The sequence below is a fragment of the Microplitis mediator genome, chromosome 1 (assembly GCF_029852145.1).
Source record: "Microplitis mediator isolate UGA2020A chromosome 1, iyMicMedi2.1, whole genome shotgun sequence".
Lineage (NCBI taxonomy): Eukaryota > Metazoa > Arthropoda > Insecta > Hymenoptera > Braconidae > Microplitis > Microplitis mediator.
The window spans coordinates 2,763,187-2,787,310 of record NC_079969.1 but is presented as its reverse complement, the minus strand read 5'-3'; the positions used below and the strand labels follow the sequence as shown (position 1 = coordinate 2,787,310).

At 34.0% G+C, this 24,124-nt stretch overlaps 2 protein-coding genes across 5 annotated transcripts in view; one reads left to right on the top strand and one right to left on the bottom strand.

Moving 5' to 3' along the window:
* The first annotated feature begins 96 nt into the window (after positions 1-96).
* On the top strand, positions 97-3,222 carry LOC130678258 (syntaxin-7). 2 transcript variants are annotated; one of them, XM_057485378.1, is made up of 6 exons: positions 97-118; positions 599-810; positions 881-1,046; positions 1,719-1,852; positions 1,926-2,059; positions 2,800-3,222. In XM_057485378.1, exons 2-6 carry the CDS (start codon positions 611-613, stop codon positions 2,973-2,975), a joined length of 810 nt encoding a protein of 269 aa, XP_057341361.1. In that variant the 5' UTR covers positions 97-118; positions 599-610; the 3' UTR covers positions 2,976-3,222. The 2 variants fall into 2 exon arrangements, with proteins under 2 accessions (XP_057341361.1, XP_057341360.1); XM_057485377.1 differs by lacking the exon at positions 97-118 and adding an exon at positions 152-319 and having other exon boundaries at positions 2,800-3,221.
* A 1,409-nt stretch (positions 3,223-4,631) lies between these two features.
* LOC130671071 (ankyrin repeat and BTB/POZ domain-containing protein 3) overlaps positions 4,632-24,124 on the bottom strand; it is a 29,448-nt gene continuing 9,955 nt past the window's right edge. Inside the window, exons 1-8 of one of the 3 annotated variants that reach the window (XM_057474771.1) lie at positions 15,761-15,976; positions 13,203-13,338; positions 9,266-9,389; positions 8,978-9,211; positions 6,518-8,908; positions 6,158-6,451; positions 5,021-5,203; positions 4,632-4,947 (exon numbers count right to left, since the gene is read on the bottom strand). In XM_057474771.1, coding sequence (XP_057330754.1) covers positions 4,756-4,947; positions 5,021-5,203; positions 6,158-6,451; positions 6,518-8,908; positions 8,978-9,211; positions 9,266-9,389; positions 13,203-13,333 — 3,549 coding nt within the window. In that variant the 5' untranslated portion in view covers positions 13,334-13,338; positions 15,761-15,976 and the 3' untranslated portion in view covers positions 4,632-4,755. Of the gene's footprint in view, positions 4,948-5,020; positions 5,204-6,157; positions 6,452-6,517; positions 8,909-8,977; positions 9,212-9,265; positions 9,390-10,323; positions 11,067-13,202; positions 13,339-15,760; positions 15,977-24,124 lie in introns of those variants that run through there. The other 2 variants (XM_057474779.1, XM_057474764.1) reach the window with 2 other exon arrangements.

Sequence of the window (24,124 nt, the reverse complement as noted above, 5' to 3'; positions counted from 1 at the left end):
GAACTGACATTTGGTAGAAGTGACAGATAAATTAATGACTTTATTTAATTTTAAAAATTCACAAAAGAATTTTTAAACCTGGGGGCGGTTTTTAAAAATTTGGCGGGAATTTAAAAAAGTATAAAATTGTGATTTAATTTTTGTAAAGAATTTGAATTTGGTGGTGGTGATTCCGGACGTGATTTTAGGCAGATTATTAGTTTTCATTGAGATTTTTCATTTTTCAAAATTACTCGGGCTGTCAGACTCTAAATTTCAATTAAAATTTTTCAATTATAAATTCCCACATTTTTTTATTTTTATGACTGTGTAAATTAACGTACGTAATATTTATTTCATTTATTTATAATTTCAATTATTTTACTGGTAAAAAAAAAAATTTTCAAAATTTTGAAAAAAAAAAAAAAAAAAAATTATAAACGTGGGGTTGTGGGTACTCGGGAAATGCAGAATTTAATGGAGTTAGAAAATTCGAGAATTAATTTAACGAGGCGGGTTAATTTTGCCAAGGAGGGGAGGAATTAATATGGGGAGAAATTTTTTGAAACGAATAATTTTTGGTTAATTTTAACGTTTATTTGTTTGTTTGTTTGTTTAGTTTATTGTCAGTATGGCTTACATGGGACACAACTATGGGTCGACAGACCAGCGGACGGTCCCGGACGTTGGTTTCAGTCCTACAGAATTGTACAATTTGAGTGAAAATATAACGAGTCATATTTATGCGATAAATGCGAGCTGGAAGGATATGGAGCGAGCTGCTAAACACATTGGCACCAAGAGAGACACCAGAGGCTTACGCGAACAAGTGTAAGTATTGTACTTATTATCATTCTTATTTATTTATTTTTGTTTTTGATATTTATGAGTATGGATTTAGACAAGCGACACAGAGAACGACGAACAATATTGTCACCCAAACGAGTCGGGACATCGCGAGGATTGCGGTGCTGATGAAAAGAGGCGACAAAGAACAGAAACTGCAAATTGAGAAACTGACGACTGACTTCAAAGACGCTCTGAGGAGATATTCGGATATGCAACAGGTTATTTTTTTTATTTATACAGAAATTTTTCTGAGAAAAAATGAAAAAAATCGATTTTTTTTCGATATATCGAATTTTTGGTCGATATATCGAACTAGTTGTCGATATATTGAGATGTGAGATCGATATGTGAAGTTTATGATCGATGTTTTGAATTTTAAATCGATGTATCGACTTTGACAACCTGAATATTGGAGTTGAGTTCGATATATCGAAATCATAGTCGATATATCGAATGAATTATCGATGTGTTGAACTGTGAGATCGATATGTGAAGTTTATCATCGATATGTTGAATTGAAAAACGATATATCGATTTTGACAACCGAGATATCGGAGTCGAGTTCGATATATCGAAATCATAGTCGATATATCGAATCAATTATCGATGTATTGAACTGTGATATATGGAATTTTTAAATTCATATTGAATTAAGAATCGATATATCGATTTTGACAACCAAAATATCGGAGCCATAGTCGATATATCGAAATTTAAATCGATATATCGAATTAGTTATCGATATATGGGATTGTGATATTGATCTATGAAATTTAAAAATCAGTACATTGAATTTCTTCTCGATATATCGAAATTTTAGAATCGATATATGGAAATTCAAATTTAATGTCAAAAAAACAACAATTTGACATTTGATTTTATTTTTTCAGACCGTTTTACAATTAATGAAAAGGCATGTATTACAAGATGTTGATTTTGATAATTACAATTTCGAAAGTGATGAAGATATAGGGGAGCAAAAAGAATGGGCTCTGCAAGATTCATTACAACGTCATGAACAAAGGTAAATATTTCATTGTAATTTCAAATCAATTTTTAATTATTAATTAACCAATTTTTTATTTTTATAATTCTAGAGTTTTAGAATTTGAACGGGGAATGTTATTAGAACGTGAAGATTTGCTAAATAAATTAGAAGGTGATATACTAGATGTTAATCAAATAATGCGAGAATTAGGTGCTTTAGTTAATCAACAAGGAGGTTCAATTGGTAATTTTTTTCAAATATTTTTTTTCTTTAATTTCATTACATCGATTCTATGTCCGATATATCGAACTCCAATTTCGATACATCAATCCTCGATTGTAAAACATCAAACTTTAAATTCGATATATCGATTTTATTTTCGATATATCGAACTTAGATTTCAATATATCGATATTTAATTCGATAGATCGATTCATCATTTTAATATTTTTATAAATTATTCCGATATTTAATTTCGATATATCGATAATCAATTCGATATATGGATATTAAATTTCGATATATCGATAATCAATTCGATATATGGATATTAAATTTCGATATATCGATAATCAATTAGAAATATGGATATTAAATTTCGATATATCGATAATCAATTCGAAATATCGATAAATTCGATTATATAAATTTTATTGTTGATAAATTATTTCAATATATCGATATTTATTATCGATATATCGAATCATAATTTTGATTTATCAATTCTTAATATTAAAAGATCGATTCCTTATATCGACATTTAATATCGATATATCGAAATTTAATATTGATGTATCGAAATTTAATATCGATATATCGAAATTTAATTTCGATGTATCGAAATTTAATTTCAGTCTATATCGAATCATAATTTTGATTTATCAATTCTTAATATTAATAGATCGATACCTTATATCGATTGTTAACTTCGATATATCGACTAATAAATTCGATATATTAAAATTTTTATTTTTTTTTTTTAGATACAATAGAAAACAGTATAGAAAATGTCTACGGAAATGTCGGACTCGGTGCCCAAGAATTATCTCGAGCAAGTGGTTATCAAAATAAATATCGTAAAAAACTACTTTTCATACTTTTACTAGCTCTAGTTATTGTTATTATTTTAATTGTCGTTCTAGTCACAAAATATAGTTAGCAAATTTTAATCAGTTATTATAATACTACTATTAACTTTTATATCATTACTATTATTATTTATAAAAATGATAATTAACAACAACTCTTATACTAAAAAAATATATACAATTAACTACGTAATTTTTTAAAGACTATAATAATTATATGTAATTTTAAGGCCTTGGTAAAAATAATTGTATAAATTTCATTAGATTTTTTTTTCTTTTCTGTACAAAACTAAAAATACGTTAATTTACTCCGTCATTCCAAATGTTGAGAAAAATATTAGAAATTTTTATGTAAATATTTATTAACTAATTATTATTATTAATATTATTATTATTGAATGAATTGTATCCAAAGTCACATGTAATTATTATTATTATTAATATTATTAAAAATAAATACATTAATAAAAAAATTTTTTTTAAAGATCTCTGGTAATTTTTTCTTTTATTGGTCAACCAAAGAGATTAATAATATTTTAAATTACAGGATAGTCTAAAAGACCAAATTCCACGTTGAATGAGTACCCACATCGATATATTTCAAAAAAAATTTTTTCGTCATAAATATGATATATTAATATGAGTAACATGTGTCCGTATATGAACCCGTATATAATCTTATATAAATCGTAAATAATTCAAATTAGTCATACTGCAAATATGGACATATATGTCTATATGATCATATTTGTCATATGTGAGGATATATGACTCTATATGATGATATATCAAGAAATATGACTTTATGATCATATATAAATGAACTTGATCATATATGATTTTAAATGAACCGTGAATTAATTAAATGAGTGTCATACTTTTTCATATATTGACATATATGATAATATATGGAGATATATGACTCTATCTGATCATATATAAATAAATATAATTTACTCCATACCGACTGGGGAATTTAAAATCAAAATTTTGACCAAACTACCCCAGATACGAAAAAAATGCATCAGTACATTTTTATAGGAAATTTAATTTTCTACAATTTTTTTCTCATACATTTTTATCATATCTATCATACTTTGGCTAGTATATTAATTTCAAACACTCGAGTCCAAAAATATAACTTTACTCCGATGTAGAATTTGAATTTAAAATTGAAATTATGACCGAACTACCCCAGTTACCAAAAAAATTTTTGAGTACATTTTTATAGGAAATTTAATTTTCTACAATTTTGTTCTCATACATTTTTATCATATCTCTCATACTTTGGCCAGTATATTAATTTTAAATACTCGAGCCCAAAAATACAACTTTACTCCGATGTAGATTTTGAATTTAAAATCAAATTTATGACCAAACTACTCCAGATACGACAAAAATGTATCAGTACATTTTTATAGGAAATTTAATTTCCTACAATTTTGTTCTCATACGTTTTTATCATATCTCTCATACTTTGGCCAGTATATTAATTCAAAGTGTCTCTATATGAATACATACACATTTTTCCAATTTTCGCCGATTTCTAAAACCGTAAAAAAAATTTTTTATATTGAAAAATTATGTGGACATATCTGAGCATACTCTATATGATCATATATAAATGAACATGATCATATACGATCTTATATGATTCGTATCTGCATATATATGACCAGATATGAATTTTTTTCTCGGGAAAAATTTTAATTTCATTTTTATTGTGGATAAAAAATTTATTTATGTATAAATTATTTACAAAATATAAATATTTAATATATATATATATAAAATAATAGATTAATAAAATTAATTAAATAGATTGGTTATTTTTAAGTCTCAAGTCTTTAATTAATTTTTATATTGTTTACGTGATTTAATTCGCAATTGTAAAGTCGTAAGTAAACCGGCAAGTACATCGTGATTTGGTAATTTTTTAGCGAAGAGCAAACGTTTTACAGAGTCGTCATAAGTCATCAGTGCTACCATATTTTGTAATATGAATCCTTGGCAGTATTCAAGCAGTTGGTTTGCGTTGTAAACCTGAAAAAAAAATTACATTTATTTTTTATGTTAACGGATTTTCTAAATTGGCTATGAGATTTTTTTTTTTTACTTTTGCGTGAATATACATGGAGACGATGTTGTCGAGGTCAATTATCGATGAACATTGAGCTTCGCAGTAGCGCAATAATCCGTCTAATTGGAAGAAATTTGCGGCAGCCATCAACTCTAAGACATCGCTCTGATTTACTTCGAGGCTTGCGCAACCTCCGTGGTACAGAAATTCCATTACCATCTGCGGTTAAACAAATGTTTTATTGCTTTACTGAATAGGAAATTTAATTTCGAGTTAAACGAGTACCCACATCGATAAATTATGGATAAATTATTTTTAGTCAAAACTGCGGGATATTAAATTTTAAAATTTTGAGTCTAGGAATGAACGTAATTGAAATCGGGTTGCGGGGGAGTATACAGGAGGTAATTCTGCGTAAAATGAGTACCCACAACCATATGTTTGGAAAAAAAATATTTTTGGTCAAAAACGTTGGAAATGAAATTTTGGAAGTATGAGAAAAAAAATTAAGATAATAAAAATTTGATTTCGGGAGGGTATAGAGCATGAAATTTTCTGTAAAATGAGTACCCACATCGATATATTTCGAGATAAATTATTTGAAGTCAAATCGGCGGGATATTAAATTTTGATATTTTGGGTCTAGGAATAAAGATAATTGAAATTGGATATCGGGGAAGTATAGAGGAGGTTATTCTGTGTAAAATGAGTACCCACAACCATATGTTTGTAAAAAAAAGATTTTTTGTCAAAAACGCTGGAAATGAAATTTTGGAAGTATGAGAAAAAAAATTAAGATAATGAAAATTTGATTCTGGGAGGATATAGAGCATGAAATTTCCTGTAAAACGAGTACCCACATCGATATATTTTGAGATAAATTATTTTTAGTCAAAACTGCGGGATATTAAATTTTGATATTTTAGATCAAGGAATTAAATAATTGAAATTGGCTTGCGGGGGAGTATATAGGAGGTAATTCTGCGTAAAATGAGTACCCACAACCATATGTTTGTAAAAAAAAGATTTTTTGTCAAAAACGCTGGAAATGAAATTTTGGAAGTATGAGAAAAAAAATTAAGATAATGAAAATTTGATTTCGGGAGGGTATAGAACATGAAATTTCCTGTAAAATGAGTACCCACAAGCCCATATTTCTAAAACAATATCTACCTGAAAAATATGATATCTTATATCATTGATCTGGACAATAGGGGGATTTCCTTCGCACAACTTTGAACTGAGCATGTTCCTAAACCTTGGCGAGGATGTGATGAGAACAATTTTGTGTCCATAAAAAACTCTGCCCTCTACACGAAATTGTACGTCACTCAGCTCAGGATTGTTGACAAACTTGGGGTCGATTCGTGAGCCACTGGGCAGCGTGGTGTCTCGAATCGGTTTTATCGGCTCCCAGCCGAAGCAGTTGCAAAAAATATCCGCTAGTAGTAAAGTAGTTCCTTCCTTCTGCAAGAAAAATCATCAATAATTAATCAGAACAAATCGAGTACTGGGGTCAGCAATGGGCAGTACCTTGTTGTATCTAAAAATATTGAACAGCAATGGCAAGCACTCCTGGACAAACTGATTCGAGTAATCATCTGGGCAGACTTGGAGAAAATCTTGCAGTAGCTGATCAATGACCGGTTCGATTCTCATCTCATGGGCAGTCGCCAAACTGTGCATCCAGCAATGAAGGCTCCAACTGACCCCCAGACCCCTCAGCTCCATGGTAATGTCCAGATGGTTGCTCTCCGCACTATGGTACATCGCTTCCTGCAGCGCCTTGTTCTGGGCCTTATTAAAAACCGGCTCTTTGTCCTTGAAGTTTCCCCTCTTGTTCATCTGGGCAGGCACTCCCGGATTTCCTTCGGCCAGAATCTCCTCTAGCGACAGAACCTCTTTCTCGTCTCGTTTAGCAGAAAAATTCAGTGGGTGGGACAGTAACTGGTGCAGACACCCCCGCTGCCCATGGGCAGTAGCCACAGATATCGCACTGTAGCATCCACGTTGGGCAGCGCCGGAGTAACTGAAGCTATCCTTCATAATCGTGGACAGAAAAGGCTGCGCGCCATGGGCCAGTAACAGGGCGACCATTTCGTGGCTGCCCGTCGCGGTGGCAGCTTGCAGGGGCGTGACTGTGCACTTGTCCTCGCTAATTTTGGCGCCACCTTCAACGGCTGCCCCTCGTTCCAACAGAATCCTCGCGATGTTGCAGTGCCCCAAGATGGCCGTGTATGTGAGGGCAGTCCAGTGCTGGGTCTCGGCGTTGAAGCTCTGGTTCGCCAGCTGCCCATTCACGTTTGGAGAACTGGGGGTGGACATGGGTAAGTATGACATACTTTTAACGGACATGGGACTGGACAGTCGTCTAGATGGGCAGGCGCCTTTGATTGGGACCGAATTCACAGGAACTGGACTTTCGACATTTGGGTCTGCCCCTGCGTCTAAGAGGGCAGTCACCGCGATTTCATTGTTGACAATACAGGCGAGCATGAGGGCAGTAAACCCGCAGTCATTGACTGTATTGATTTTTGCCGCGGGCAGTAGGGGCATCGCCTGGCTGATCAACTCAATGCGACCACTGGTCAGCATTTTGAAGGCCATGTCCAGAGTCAATCGACGCACGTACTCATTGTCGTCTGCCCGCCGAGTCAAGGTCACTTCCTCGAAACAAATGGGCCTGACTGGGCAGTCGACACCTGGAAGTAGCAGCCTCGCTGCCTGGCTGATATCGTCATGGTCCACGACGTAGCCATGGCGGTGCTCGGCATGGGCAGTCGAGACCCTCAGCCACTCAATCAACGGGGGCAGAACCACGTAAGCTCGTTCGTAAGCCAGTTCCTGGATTCCTGAGCTTCGCTCCCCATGTTCCAGCTGTGAGCATCTCATGTAGTAGAACAGAGCATTCAGGGCCTTGTTGGTCAGCGGGACTGGACATTTCCCAGCATGCGCGACCTTGGCAATGAGGTCCAGTAACTCCGTCATCGATCCTACGCAGGTAGTGAGCAGTGAGGGTTCCAAGTTTGCTCCCAACGCGTCCTTACTGCCCCTAGAAGAGTTCGAGGAGTTCAAAGAACTGACACTGGCCCACCGGGGCATCGCCAATGCCCCCGACGCTATTCTGCCCGCGTTAAGATGCGCGTACGGCTGCAGCAGGCCCCAGAGGTCCCCATTGTTGGCTATCGCGTGCTCGAGCATCGTCGCCGTTAACGTGACATGCGCGTCAGTGGGCAGACACTGCAGCAGAATTTCTTCCAGAAGATTTTCCATTCCCGCCGTCAAGTAAATCGCGGCGTACTCGTGGACCATTCTGCCCAACTTGACATCCGACATCCAGCGCAAAAACCGACCCACGGGCAGCTGCAGCCCCGACCTCGAGGACTTGGACTGTTTCAGCTGATCTCCAGACACCGCGAACATGGCGGCTGCCCTCAGACAGGCTTTGGTGCAGGAGTCAGCCAGCGCTGGGCAGAAGACGATCTTCAGTGCGCTGTAGACCTCGTGTTTGCTGCAGAGGCCTAAGGTCCGCGCTAGCCGCTGGATTTCCCTGCCCACCCGGACCAGGGCCCGCTGCAGCAGATAACTCAGCCGCGGAATCGTTTCCATGGAGACCTGGTCCATGTGCTCGCGGGTTCGCCCATTCTGCAGGACTCTGAGGACGTCGTGGTGTGTCCAGGGCAGGTGCTGGAGCTCCACCAGTCGGTTGTGAGAGTCCACCCAGACGAATTCGTCGGCGCTGGTGACGTTGGTGTTGATGGTCTCCAAGCTCGAGTGACGCATCAGCCGTCTGACGGCGGGTTCCGAGCTCTCAGACCCGCTGAGTGATGAGTAAGTGGAGGTCGATGTGTGGGAACGCATTGTCAGCTGCTGGATTGCTAGTTTAATGTCCTCTAGCCCGGAACCAGACCAGGGCACTTGTAACTGTAATAAAATGTAATCATTGTATCATGTAATTTTTATTGCAACTCTGCCCCTGACGAGGGAACTCACTTTGGCGGGAGTTGCTCGGTGCCGGTTGCGACTCTGCCCACGGTTGCGTCCATTCCTCTGGGTCACTGAAGCTGAAAATCTGTCGTCCTCGGGGACCGAGTTCAGCTGCTGGGGACTGTGGCTCCTGTGTCGGTGGGGTGGAGAGCTGCTGCTGTGGCCTCCGGTATCGGACATGCTTGCGTGACCTGAAGACCGGTTCTCGTCAGACGAGCTTCCCGCACACTCTGGTCTTCGCTGAAAGGAAATTGGTCAGTTCCTGGTTGGACAGTTAGGAAAATTGGTAAATACCTGGAGCTCATTTATGCTCAGATGATGATGCTGGTGAGGATGAACGTCTAGCTCATTAGCTCGTGGTGACTCTGGGCTGTCTTTTCCATAAGGGGGACAGTAGACATCTTTAGCGCCACTGGGTCTGAAAAAGTTGGATACCTGTTAGTTGTCTTGGTAATTTTTTAGGTTTTTATGATCAAAATTTAGTCATGTGGGTACTCAAACAACTCAGCGCGTGCTAATCTACCAAAATAAATTGTAAAAAAAATAATTTTCAAAAATTTTTAAAATTCTATTGACTCTCAGACTTGAAAAATTATAATCACTCAAACCCAGTCATGTGGGTACTCAAATACCTTAGAATCTTCCCCTCGAGTCAGAACAGCTCAAAAAATCCCAAAAAGCCCAACTTAAAACTTGGAAGCCCCTACAAGTGTCTCATGGATACCAAAAATTCTAACCACCCAAAGCTGGTCATGTGGGTACTCAAACAACTCAGCTCGTGCTAATCTACCAAAATAAATTGTTAAAAAAAATAATTTTCAAAAATTTTGAAAATTCTATTTATTTTTCTCGGACTTGAAAAATTCTAATCACTCAAACCCAGTCATGTGGGTACTCAAACACCTTAGAATATTCCCCTCGACTCAACGCATTTCAAAAAAATCTCAAAAAGCCCAGCTTAAATCTTAGATCCCCCTACAAGTGTCTCATGCACATCAAAAATTCTAACCACCCAAACCTGGTCATGTGGGTACTCAAACAACTCAGCGCGTGCTAATCTACCAAAATAAATTGTAAAAAAAATAATTTTCAAAAATTTTTTAAATTCTATTTATTTTTCTCGGACTTGAAAAGTTCAAATCACTCAAACCCAGTCATGTGGGTACTCAGACACCTTAGAATCTTCCCGTTAATTCAGAAAACCTCAAAAAACCTCAAAAAGCCCAACTTAAAACTTGGATCCCCCTACAAGTGTCATACGCACACCAAAAATTCTAATGACCCAAACCTGGTCATATGGGTACTCAAACAACTCAGCTCGTGCTACTCTACCCATAAACACCAAAAATTACCCTCGCAACCTCCACTGTTGAACGAAACTCCAGTCAGCCTTGAAACCCGTAGTGTCACCGGGCAGTGACCAGTAGTCTTCGATCCTCGTCTCATCTTCTTCGATCTTCAGAACATCTTCCCTGCTCGGAGTGACGCGAACGACAATTTCTCGTGTCTCTTCTCCACAATTACTATCTCCCCTCAACGACCAGCAGGACTGGCTCCTGATCAGTCTCTCGTTATCATTTTCACCACAATAAATCACAACTTTATTATCAGCCACATCGGAGCCCGGTCTAGGTGGAGCCGGACGTGTCGGTTTTATTTTTAAGTCCATTTTTATTTCGTTCATCGAGCAACACCTCGAGCTAGATGTCAAACCTGTACCTGGATCGGTACCGGGACTGGAACTGGGACTGCGTAGTTTTGTTTTGTCCTCCAAAGTCGACATGCTCTCGTAGTCATCAAACTTTGTCGCTTCCTGCCACTCCTTTGAAGGCACCCGTTTAACAAAGGGCAGAGCCCGGCGTAAAATAAAATTTGTGCTGTCCATTGGTCTGAAGGCCTTCGAGATTTCCGGCAGATCTGAACTCTTCAGTTCTCTGCAGAGCCCGCACTTGCAGTCCGATAAACAATTTTTGTTAATACGTTCCAGCATTTTTTTTACGACTTTTCATGTCAGATCGGTATCAGTATCAGTAGTAATATTTGATCTTATCGGTACAGTAGCAATGATGCGTTCAGTATAAGAGTAAACATGTGACTGAACTGGCGTGTCGGTGGTTTCCGCTGTACCAGGTGAAACGACTTCCTTTCAAAGAGGGGGCAGGAAATGGTTAACTCGGTTCTTTGATACATATACTTGCTAGTGGATTGTGGATTGTTGTTTTATATTTTTTTACTTTATGAGAGTCATTATCTTTTGTCATATCATCAGTCTAACAGTTTTATCAAATTAAATTACTCCGCCCTTATCCGCCGATTCGTGGGAAAATACTTTTTTGTGCTTCTGAGTCAAATATCTACTAAACTATCGGAGATACGGAAAAATGATCCATTACCGATCTTGTAGCTCGGAAAATTTCCTACAAGAAAGGTCCTTATGAATTTTTATCCAGACCTAGTATTTTAGGCTCCAGGAATTTTTCAAAATTGAGAAAACTAAAATTGTGGGAAATAAATTTGGATTATTTTAGATATTTTACTGAAATTCAAATATCTGCTAAACTACCAAAGATACGGCTAAAATGACTCTGACCGATCTTGTAGCCTAAAAAATTTCCTACAAAAAAGGTCCTTGTGAATTTTTATCCAGACCTAGTGGCTTAGGCTCCAGGAATTTTTCAAAATTGCGGAGATTAAAATTATGGGAAATAAGTCTGGATTTTTTTAGATATTTTACTTAAATTCAAATATCTACTAAACTATCAAAGATACGGCAAAAATATGTCTCACTGATCTTGTAGCTCGGAAAATTCCCTACAAAAAAGGTCCTTGTGAATTTTTATCCAGACCTAGTATTTTAGGCTCCAGGAATTTTTCAAAATTGACTAGACTAAAATTATGGGAAATAAATCTGGAGTATTTTAGATATTTTACTGAAATTCAAATATCTACTAAACTATCAAAGATACGGCAAAAATATGTCTCATTGATCTTGTAGCTCGGAAAATTTCCTACAAGAAAAGTCTTCATAAATTTTTATCCAGACTTAGTATTTTAGGCTCCAGGAATTTTTCAAAATTGCGGAGACTAAAATTATGGGAAATAAATCTGGAGTATTTTCGATATTTTACTTTAAAATCAAATATCTACTAAACTATCACAAATACGGCAAAAATAACTCTAACCGATCTTGTAGCCTAAAAAATTTCCTACAAAAAAGGTCCTTGTAAATTTTTATCTAGACCCAATAGTTCACGAGTTATGAATTTATGAAACTGAAAAATCGAAATCTTCACATGGAAAAAATTGTAGGTTTATTTCAAATGAAGATTACAGCTAAAATATCACAGATATGACAAAAATGATAAGAGACATTTTTGTAGCTCATTAAATTCCCTACAAAAAAGATCTTCATGACTTTGTGTCTAAAACCATCTCAAGTCGAGATATCGAACAAAAATCGGAAGAAAATGGAAAATTTGCTTTTGAACAAAAAAATATAAGACATATATATTTAAAATATATATGAATACATAAATAAAGAGGCTTGAAGACATTTCATTGCAGTTTTCAAAGAACCCCTACAACAGACCGTGACAATTTTTCTTTTAGAACTTTTCGTGACATCCCAGCTCTGTAGTTTATTTATGAGAAATAAAAATTTATAAATAAAATAATATAAGAAAGTTGTGAGAAAAGTAATAGAAAATATAATTGTGAGATTTTTATGCATGAGAGTGATTATCTAAAGCGAGAATTAACTTGCTCATGCAATGAGATATTCGTAAGGACAATAACAGCCATTTTTTTTTTGTTTAATTAATTATAATTTATTATCCATTCGCGGCTTTTATAAGCACACTTCCGGTTTTGATGTATCGTGCAGTAGGTCAGGGACGACTTTCTGTTTTTATCTTAACTATTTTTACTTTTTATCTCTACTGCAAGTCTATTCCGCATTATTGAGTTAAGAAAAAAAAAAAAATTTATGGAATTTCAGGAAAAATTAATTATTAATTAAGAAAAATTCACGGAAAAAGTTCAATAGTTGGTGAAATTTTTAATTTTTTTAAAATACCGCAGAAGTCGTTTTTTATTTTTGTAGAAAATTCAAATTTTTTAAATTTTTCTTTTGAATTTTTGAAAGATTTGCAATTAAAATAAAATCTGGGCGTTGATTGGTCGCAAGAAATGAATTTGATAATAACCTACCACAAAAATAAGTGACAAATACCTTCGTGGTTTAGGTCTCAAGATCTCGTGACCCGAATCCGAGATAACGGCCAAGTGATCGGGAGACGCCACCTGAATTTTTTGCGGCGACAGACGTGAGTTTATGAACTCGGTGTAACCATGCGGCTCCATCTTGTCTGTAAAATAAAAAAATATAATAATAATTAACAAATATTAACAATTAATAATAATTAACGATGAAAGTTTGATTAACATTTCACATATATGAACAATATATATGGAAAGTTATTGCACTTTCACGTTCTCGAAGGTCATTAACGAACAACTGAGACATGACATTAATTGTCGTGAGTAATTAGTGTGAGGATGAAAAAAAACTCATGCTTTCTATCAATTGTTTCAGCGAATTCTTTATTTTATTTTTATCAACTTTTAATTATTAAATTTGAAAATTTTTTTGCTAAATATATTAAAAATTTTTTTTAGATCCAATTATTTGACGTTTTGCAATAGATCAGAATATTGAAGCCTTCAAAAGCGCTTTTGATAAATTTTGAAACAAATTTTGATTCACACGGTCTATTTTTCAAAATTTCTATGCCTATTTTAGGCACAGTGCCTATTTTTTATTGTTAACTAAAATTTCAGTAACGTAATTGATTTGGTTGAGAATTTACGCGTATTTTGAGTATAATGAAGCATTTTTGGGTAAAATGCCTATTTTTTAAAGCCTACTGCCTAATTTAGGAAAATTGCCTATTTTATTCCAGGCATAATTGCCTATTTTAAAGTTAAATAATTTAAAACAAGAAAATTTATTACTTGCTAAAAATTCCTATTTTCGAGCCTGATTGCCTATTTTTCAGGCCCGATGCCTATTTTTGGCCGAAGGCTTTATTTGTATAATTAAATTCCTATTATCTGATCAAAAATATAAATTATCCATATTAAAACTAGGTTATTATCCTGAATGCCTATTTATTGATGTCAGTTGCCTATTTTTAGCTGCCTACTATAGGGCAGAATGCCTATACCAGACCTATTTGCCTATTTTCAAGTTTACTGACTACTGTCGGTACCTAGTCCAACTTTTAAGTTCAATGCCCATATTTTATATCTGATTTTCTATTCTGACAGCCTATGCCTATTTGTCTGTACTAATTGCCTATTTATCAATACCAGCTGCCTACTTTTAGGCCGAATGCCTATTTTTCAGACAAGTCGTTGGTTTTCTGTCAACCCAAAAATTTTATTATTACCAAAAAATACTGCCTACTACACTATCAGGCCCATTTTTAGACCCATTGCCTATTTTTCAGGCTCACTGCTGATTTTTCCAGTACTAATTGCCCATTTTTACTTGAATGCCCAATTTGCCAGACAACATTATTTTTGTCAACTAAAAAATTTTATACCTTCCAAAAAATACTGCCTACTACACTATCAGGCTCATTTTCAGACCCATTGCCTATTTTTCAGGCCCACTATTTTTACTAAAATTCACAATTTTTCAGACATTTTTTGCCAAATAAAAAATTTTATACCTTCTAAAAAAAAGTGCCTACTACACTATCAGGCCCATTTTCAGACCTACTGCCTATTTTTCAGGCCCACGGCCGATTTTTACTAAAATGCCCAATTTTCTAGACATCTTTTTTGCCAACTAAAAAATTTTATGCCTTCCAAAAAAATTGCCTACTACACTATCAGGCCCATTTCCCGACCCATTGCCTATTTTCAGGCCCACTGCCTATTTTCCAGTACTAATTGCCTATTTTTACTAAAAATGCCCAATTTTCTATACATTTTTTGCCAACTAAAAAATTTTATACCTTCAAAAAAAATTGCCTACTACATCATCAGGCCCATTTTCAGACCCACTGCCTATTTTTCAGGCCCACTGCCGATTTTTCAGTACCAATCGCCTATTTCGAGTAAAAATCACTCGTCGAACTCAAAAAAAATTTCTATAATATCGAAATAAATGCCTATTATTAAATACCAGCTGCCTATTGGCGACATTTAAAATCCATGGTTTAAAAAAATTTTCCACATAAAATAACTAAATATATATATATCTATATGTATATATAAATCCTGATTGTAAGTTAAGGTATAGTTAACAGTTAAAGATACTCAAGTATACACAGCCGCGGTCACTGCATTCCACGGCCCCCAAACAAAATCCCATCTTTCTATACTGTATAGATACATCCAGAATCCACACACACACAAAATACTTTCACTCCGTACCGTACCCTCTCTACAATTCTTAACCATGGAAATTTATCCTCTTACAATTTCCATCTTCACAACTCAGCAAATAAACAAATAAATTTTTTTTTTCCAAAAATATTTCCGATAAATCCGCGAATTTTCCTGCCGATTTTCAAACTCAGATCTGCCGATCCGCCGATTTTTTTAGTTTAAATTTTAAAAACCTGTCAGCTTTTGAAATCTGGGTCGATGACCCGATAGCTAAAAAAATACTTTTTTTTTTAATTTAAAGATTTTTTTAAATTTTTCACTTACGGTAAATTTCGGGTATGGAAATAAAAAATTTTTTTTAGGATTTTTTACTGAAAATTCGTAACTTACCGATCTAGACACGCACTGCACTTAAATAGGAATAATAAATATGATAATTTATGTTATTAATTATGAGGAACATTTTTTATCGAAGTATGAAAACTGTTTTTTAAAAATATAAATTAAGATCTTGGGTTCACAGACGATCGATATGGAGAAGATCGGTTTAGTTTACGTCTGACGATTTTTAACAATAGAGGCGCGACGTTACAGCATCTCTGGTCCAGAGGCTGAGACTGAGTAACTTAACAATAATAATAATAATAATGCTTGGGATAAATAATAATAACTGTTAAAATTCAATGGGATCAAGAGAAAGGCGCGCGGAATGTGGCGCCATCTGCAAAAGGCGGCAAAGTAGAAATTTAAGTATCGAGGTCCTGCGCTGAGGGTAACGAGGGCGGAAGGACGAATCTGACGATGGTTAGTAAGAAAATTTTTTTAAAATCGATTTTCGGAATATGATTTTTTTGAACTTCCTGTGAAAATTTAAAATTTTTGAAAAGGGAAGTTATTGATTTCGGTCCGATTTTCGAAAATCGAGTTTTCAGATCTCGATGTATTGAGGTCCTAGGAAACTATTCCGACTATTTCTGGATGGACATCCGGCCGTGTGGGGGTAAAGTTTTTTTGTCCGAGGATATTTTTGACCTGTCTAAAAAAATCGTTCGAAAATCTACTCAGCTCTCTGAGTTCGAAAACAGCAGGAAGTTTTCGAGTTTCTCCGCAGGGTCAACCGTTTTTTAGATTTTTTTGGAATATTGATGGGGTAGTGATGTTGTGGGTGGAATTTCCAGTAGAATGAGTACCCACATGCCGGGTAAAATTTTTGAAAATAATTTACTGATTTTTTTTTTAATTTTGGAAAAAGTCATTTTTTTTGTTTAAACTGATGAAATATTTTTTTTCTGCTTGTAGTTTTGAGTAAAATGAGTCCCGTGTGCTTATAAAATTTTAAAAAGTAAAAAAATTAATTTTCTCACTGAAATTGAAATTTTGATTTTGAAATTTTTTTTCGATCAATTGTTGAGATTTTAGAGTTCATCTGTTGATCCCGAGTAAAATGAGTACCCGCATGACTACAAAAATTTTCAAAAATATAAATTTCAAATTTTGTAAAAACCAAATTTTCATCAAAATTCATTTTTTCAATTTTTTTGATGTTAACAAACTCTGCTGTTGATTTTAAGTAGAACGAGTACCTACACGACTATAAAATTTCGAAAAAAATTCAAATTACCATTTTCGCGGTTTTTTTAAAATTAAATTATCATGAGATTTAAAATTCATTTTTAACTAAACGACTACTGGTATAATTAAAAAAAGTAATAGTATAATAAATGTATGAAAGAGTGATGAGTTACAAGAATCGCACCGCGAGCGAATGAATTTTTTTTATCGCGAGTTAAATTTGGTTAAGATAATATAAGTTTGTTACGATTACGTATGTAGATATATACGTCCCGAGTTAGATTATTGTTTGAATTACGGTTAAACTCTTGTTGTAAGTAAGTTAAGGCGTGTGAGAATATAATACTAGTGTAAGAGTGTAAGAATTAAGTGTTCAAGTTTAGAGAAATGTAGATGGCGAGTCGCCAGCTTCAGTGTCCGCTTTAATATCCGGCACTAACATTATTTCATAAAAGTATTACGATAAATTTAAAACTTTCTCTTATGATTCTTATGATATATTTTATATTATTTAACATCTACTTTTTTTTTTTAATAAAAAAAAAAAATTATTGCTTACAAGACATTTTTGTGCGCGAAAATTTACTACTTATTTTAAATACAAATATGGAAGGTCGTGGAATTTTTTAATAAAAACCTCAAATTTTTGAGTTTTTGAATATGTAAGAAAATTGAAATTTTGGTTCTGAAAATTTTGTAGCCTTGTGGGTACTCTTTCTATAGGGAATAGAGTGGAGAGCGAGAAATAGTCACTGGTTGGACAAAAAAAAAATTTTGGAAAAAGAAATTCAAAATTTTTAGTAGAGAAAATTTGAAATTTTTTTTTTTTTTAGTAAAATAGGGACTTGTTGGAGTAGAAATTTATCATAGACGAGTATTAGGCTATCAATTTGACGGATAAAAATTAATAAAATGAAAAAATTCAAATTTCGAAAAAAAAAATTTTGAACTTGAATTTTTTTTTGAAAATTTTCCCGGCTTGTGGGTACTCATTTTCCGTGAAATCGAACACAAAACACTAACCCACTATTCATTTGCTCATAAAAATTTTATGTCTCAAATTATTAAAAAATTACCATAATTGAATTTAAAAAAAAAATGCAATTTATCTCTAAAATATTCCCAGTCATGTGAGAACTCATTCTCCGTAAAATAAATAAAAAAGCATTGTAAACAAAAAATGAAAAAAGTCACAGACGATAATATTGTAGAGGAATTTGTATGAGAAAAATTGTATAAAATGCTTTTGAAATAAAAAACTAGACGTTAGCGTTAGATATATGTGTGTGTTGTGGAGGGTGTGGGTGGCTGGGGGTCTATGTGCTGGGTAGAGATTGTATGTAACCTAGGTATGCCACGCAATCGTGTGTAACGCAGACAAAGAACGCGAGATCGCGGATATTTCTTATCCCAGCGCACGTAAACCCTCTAACAAGCTACCAAAGTTTACCAATAAATTCTCTCGCCCTCAAAATACTTGTTTTTAAACTATTTTTACCCAGACTTTTTTCTTTTAAAAAAACGTTTTTAATATTTACACCCAGTTTGGGTTTCCCATCATTTTTATCTAATCCTGCAAATAATCACGACTCAAGTTTTATTTTATTAAAAATTCAATGCTGGTAATTTTCTCATTTTTTGGAAAAAATAATTTTTTTTGGGCTACTGAACACTACAGTTGTGTTCTGTGTACGTTTTTACGTAAAATGAGTACCCACAACCCTAGTAAATTTTCAAAAACCAAAATTCCATTTTTTCAAAATTTTTCAAAAAGTTCATTTTTTTCACTTCTGTCATTTTTGACCCCGGAAATTAATAGCCAACTTCTCCTATAAATTTCCATTGAAAATCTCCCCCCCCCCCACCTCTGAATATAAAAAATTCTCGAAATTCAAATTTTTATTTCGTTTTCTTCCTTCAATATTTCACCCGCAGTTCACTTTTACCCGGACATTTATCTTTTAAAAAAATGGTTTCAATATTTACACCCAGTTTGGGTTTCCCATCATTTTTATCTAAACCTGCAAATAATCACGACTAAAATTTTATTTTATTAAAAATTCAATGCTGGTAATTTTCTCATTTTTCGAAAAAAATAATTTTTTTTTGGGCTACTGAACACTATATCCGTGTTATGTGTACGTTTTTACGTAAAATGAGTACCCACAACCCTAGTAAATTTTCAAAAACCAAAATTCCATTTTTTCAAAATTTTTCAAAAAATTCATTTTTTTCACTTCTGTCATTTTTGACCCCAGAAATTAATAGCCAACTTCTCCTATAAATTTCCATTGCAACCCCCCCCCCCCCCTGAATATAAAAAATTTTCGAAATTCAAATTTCTTTCGTTTTTTTTCTTCAATATTTTACTTCCGGAGTTCACTTTCACCCCGAATTTTTTTGAGAACCCCGTCGTTTAATTGACGTTTAGAAATCACATTTAAATAAAATAATTCCCCTCGACTATTTCCAGAAATCTACAAAACCCTCGATTTATACAAATCCTCAAAATATCAAATTTCTCTAAATAGTAAAAGCGTCATGTGGATTCAGCTTCGAATTAATTTATAAATTAATTTCCAATAAATTTAGTCAACATGTCAGTGAAATGTCGTACCCTTTTGACCTCCAGTGGTCCTTACGTGGGAATATTCTCATTAGCCCTTACCTCGAACGTAAAAGTGTAACAATTTTTTTAACGACTTGTGACTTGTGACTTGCGATTAAGTCTCTCTCGTTCTCATTCTTGTTCTCATTCTGGGCTTCGGTGATTTTATAAAGGAAATATTTAAGATAGAGTATAAAATGCTACTGGTAATGGCGGGTCACACTGGGAGCTGTAAACACGAGAGAAAAGGGTAACCTGGAGCGTGCGACAGAGACTAGGGCGTAACAGCAAAACATTCGGGCACAATGTTGGTGCAACTACACGACAATTATTATTCATAAGCTTTATAATTAAGAGGGACCCCTGGTGATACTCCTCACGGTATCTAGCATCTTATGGCGCCCCACTAAGTACCAGACCCCCGGGGACAAGATCTTTTGTTGAGGAACTTGGTAGAGAAATTATTGATTCCCAAGTACAGGGAATTACTTTTTAGTGTGTTAACAATTTCTTTAATTTTTATTGAGTACTATTTATTTTTTGAGGTTTTTTTTATTTTGTTGACTGAATTTTTTTGAATTCACTTAAGGGATTTTGATATTTTTGATTTGGAAATTGAAATTTTTTTGAAGTTTTTGGGTGATTAAGTTTTGACTCTTGATTCCACGTAAAATGAGTACCCACATGCCAATAAAATTTTCAAAAAAAATTCAAATGTAATTTTTTGAAAAATTTTTTTTTCTATTGAAACACTTTTTTTTGGTGAATCAAAGGTAGACTGATGTTCTGTGCATGATTCCACGTAAAATGAGTACCCACATGCTGATAAGATTTTCAAAAAAATTCAAATGTAATTTTTTGAAAAATTTTTTTTTTTATTGAAACACTTTTCTAGTGAATTGAGGATCGATTGAGATTCTGTACATGATTTTGGGTAAAATGAGTACCAACATGCCGATAAAATTTTCAAAAAAAATTCAAATTTAATTTTTTCAAAAATTTTTTTTCTTATTGAAACACTTTTTTAAGTGAATTGAGGGTCGATTGAGATTCTGTGGGTGATTTCGGTTAAAATGAGTACCCACATGCAAATAAAATTTTCAAAAAAATTCCAATTTAATTTTTTGAAAATTTTTTTTTTTAGTGAATTGAGGGTATTTTGAAATTCTCTAGACAATTCCACGTGAAATGAGTACCCAGATGACTAAAAAATTTTGAAAGAATAAAAATTTATTTATTTACTCATTTTTAAAAAATTTGTTATTTTCAAAATTAAAAAATTTTTTTCGAATAAATCATAAGTGGATTATCGTTCTACACACGATTCCCTGTAAAATGAGTACCCACAAGCCTATAAAATTTTCACAAATAAAATCCATTAATTTCTGGATTTTGTAAAAATTATTTATTTTCCGACTTAAAATGCCAGTAAATAAAAACTGTAATAAAATATAACTAATATCCGTCATCGAATTTCCTGCGGAATAAAAATCAAAGCCACGTGACCGAAGTATTTAAGATAGATAAGAATCTTGACGTGTGCTTTTAAAAGTAAGCCCTCGTTCGGAGTCTTTACGAAATGGGTTTTTTAGAGACTATTATACATACTGTAGTCATTATCGGATAATCATGTTCCCAAGTATGAAAGACCTTGTCGAAATATAAATTTTTAGTCTAGGTAGGGTAGGGTTGGATGCCATTGACTTTGGAACGTGGGCGAGTGGGTGAAAATCGTCCGTCCGTACGTCCTGCATTGACTAATGCTGAATAATAATCACGGTGTGAATGTTATCATGGATATGGGAGCGCACAGCTGAGTACAGATATCACTAAAGGGTGTTGTACTTGTATTTCTAGTGCGTGTATATGTTATAATAGGGTGCTGTAAATAAACTGATACGATAAATGACGATAACTTCCAGCGCGACGGCTAAGATTTTTTTAAAAATTTTCTGTACGGATTTATTTTTGCTGATAACTTCGAAACTACTTTGCAAATTGGTTTGAAAATTTGAGGAGCTACTAGGACTGACTAGCACCAGCGACTGAAAAAAGAAATTTTTAAATCGGGTGATTAGTTCTCGAGTTATGAACAATCCGTACATTCGTACATTCGTACAGATTTGTATTTTTAGGATCTTTGGTACTTTAAATTGAGATTGTGGCTAAAGTATTGGAGATACGGTAAAAATGTGTGAGAGCAAATTTGTAGGGAATTAAATTTCTGACAATTTTGTATTCACACATTGTTATTGTATCTGTGATAGTTTTGGCGGAATTTTGAATTTAAAACAACAAATTTTGATGGGAGGAATTTTTGATGTTTTTTTTTTGGCACGAGTACTTTAAATGCGGATTGTGGCTAAAGTATTGAAGATACGGTAAAAATGTGTAGAAGCAAATTTGTAGGAAATTAAATTTTGAATAAAAAAGTACTTATACATTTTTGTCGTATCCGTGATAGTTTGGGCAGAATTTTGAATTCAAAAAATAAAATTTTGGCGGGAAGAATTTTTTTGAGTATTTTTCAATTAGAGTACTTTAAATGCTGATTGCGGCTAAAGTATTGAAGATACGGTAAAAATGTATATGAATAAATTTGTAGAGGACAAAATTTTAAATAAAAAATTATCAGTGCATTTTTGTCGTATCTGTGATAGTTTGGGCGAAATTTCAAATTCAAAAAATAAAATTTTGGCGGGAGGAGTTTTTTTTGAGTATTTTTCAATTCAAGTACTTTAAATGGTGATTGCGGCTAAAGTATTGAAGATTCGGTAAAAATGTATATAAATAAATTTGTAGAGGATAAAATTTTGATTAAAAAATTATCAGCGCATTTTTTCCGTATCTGTGATAGTTAATGATAAATATCAATATGAAATAAAATTCAATTTAAAAATATATATATTTGAAAAGTTATTTTCCAACCGGTTTAAAATAACAATGACATTGATAACCATATGACAAAATATAAAATGACAAAAGTTGTTATAAAATAAACCCGCAAATCAGTAAATGAGAAATAAGAGACAGTGAAGCTGGGGATTAGTTGCGGACTTGGCAAGTTGGCTCGTCAAATTCACGACACACTGACATCTCTATTATCACACTGTGATGTAGGAGGGGACCGTAACCTGGAGCAAGTGCGAGAAAGGGCGATACACACGTGTGAGACACGGTGCGCCGCGTGCTTTAATACAAAGATAACAGATCTCCGATTATAATCCACCCCAAAAGTGTCATCCTCTTGGGCATATGCCATATCCCCTTGTCTCTCTTAAACATCTCTATCTCTATCTCCATCTCCGACAACATCTACATCAACTGCTGATGCACTCCCCAAGAACCAACTAACTTTTTGGCAGTCTATGAATAATATAATTTCTGTTACACCCATAATGCGCGTTCTTTATTAAGAGATCTCCTAAAACTTGCCCTACATTTGCTACATGGGTTCACTTAAATTTCATTTCGGGGGTCATCCGGTCAGTAAATAAGAGCATTCATTGAGTAATTTGTTCAAGAATCTGTAAATTTAGTCAATAGCACGGCAGGTACTAAAGACTCGACCGGCCGCTATTGAAAGCCATTGAGTTGACACAATGCCAGAGAAATCAAAATAAAATATTGTCGACGCATTTAACTTTAGTCTATTTGCACGCTTTTGTATTTTAAGTCCAGAAAATTTTTATTTCACTGCGAAAACTAATGGACAGTTCAAAATTTTTTGAAATTTTGGCAATTAATTGTGGAAGTTCATCATTTTTGGGTTTTTTCAAGTTTTTGAAACTTGAAAGCTAGAGCCGGAGTAATTTTTAGTTGTGTGGGTGACAAGTTTTGGAAATAGGGAACTTTTGATGCAAATTTCGCAAAAAAGCGGCTTTTGGAATTTTTCATTTTTGGGGTTTATGAGAAAAGTAAAGCTTAGATTGGATTTAAATCGTGGGGTTGCATTCTATAGTAACTAGGGAAGAAGCCTACAAAATTTTTAGTTGGTTAAACAAACCGTTTTCGAGATCGTTGAGTCCCAATTTCAATCTCATAAAAAGGCGGCTTTTGGAATTATTGATTTTTGGGGTTTATTTTAAAACTAAAGCTTAGATTGGATTGAAATTGTGAATTTACACTCTCTGGCACTCAGGGAAGAAGCCTACAAAATTTTTAGTTGGTTAAACAAACCGTTTTCGAGATCGTTGAGTCCGAATTTCAATTTCGTAAAAAGGCGCCTTTTGGAATTGTTGATTTTTGGGGTTTATTTGAAAACTAAAGCTTAGATTAAATTGAAATTGTGAATTTACACTCTCTGGCAGTCAGGGAAGAAGCCTACAAAATTTCTAGTTGGTTAAACAAACCGTTTTCGAGATCGTTCACTTTGAATTTCCATTTCGTAAAAAGCCGTTTTAGGAATTTTGTATTTTTGAGCCTGATAAGTAAACCAAAGCTCAGAATCGTTCAAAACCGGTTGTTTCCTAACCACAGGTATCCCAAACAAACCACAGAAATTCAAAATCAGTCAATTAAATCGTTTTCGTTATAATCGACTTCTCAAATTTTTTCCAAAGCAGCTTTTTTTC

Coding starts and splice junctions, on each gene's coding strand:
- LOC130678258 (XM_057485378.1), top strand. CDS start 611: ATGGCTTACATGGGACACAACTATGGGTCGACAGACCAGCGGACGGTC. Junction 1,853..1,925: donor TTACAACGTCATGAACAAAG/GTAAATATTTCA, acceptor TTATAATTCTAG/AGTTTTAGAATTTGAACGGG. Junction 2,060..2,799: donor TCAACAAGGAGGTTCAATTG/GTAATTTTTTTC, acceptor TTTTTTTTTTAG/ATACAATAGAAAACAGTATA.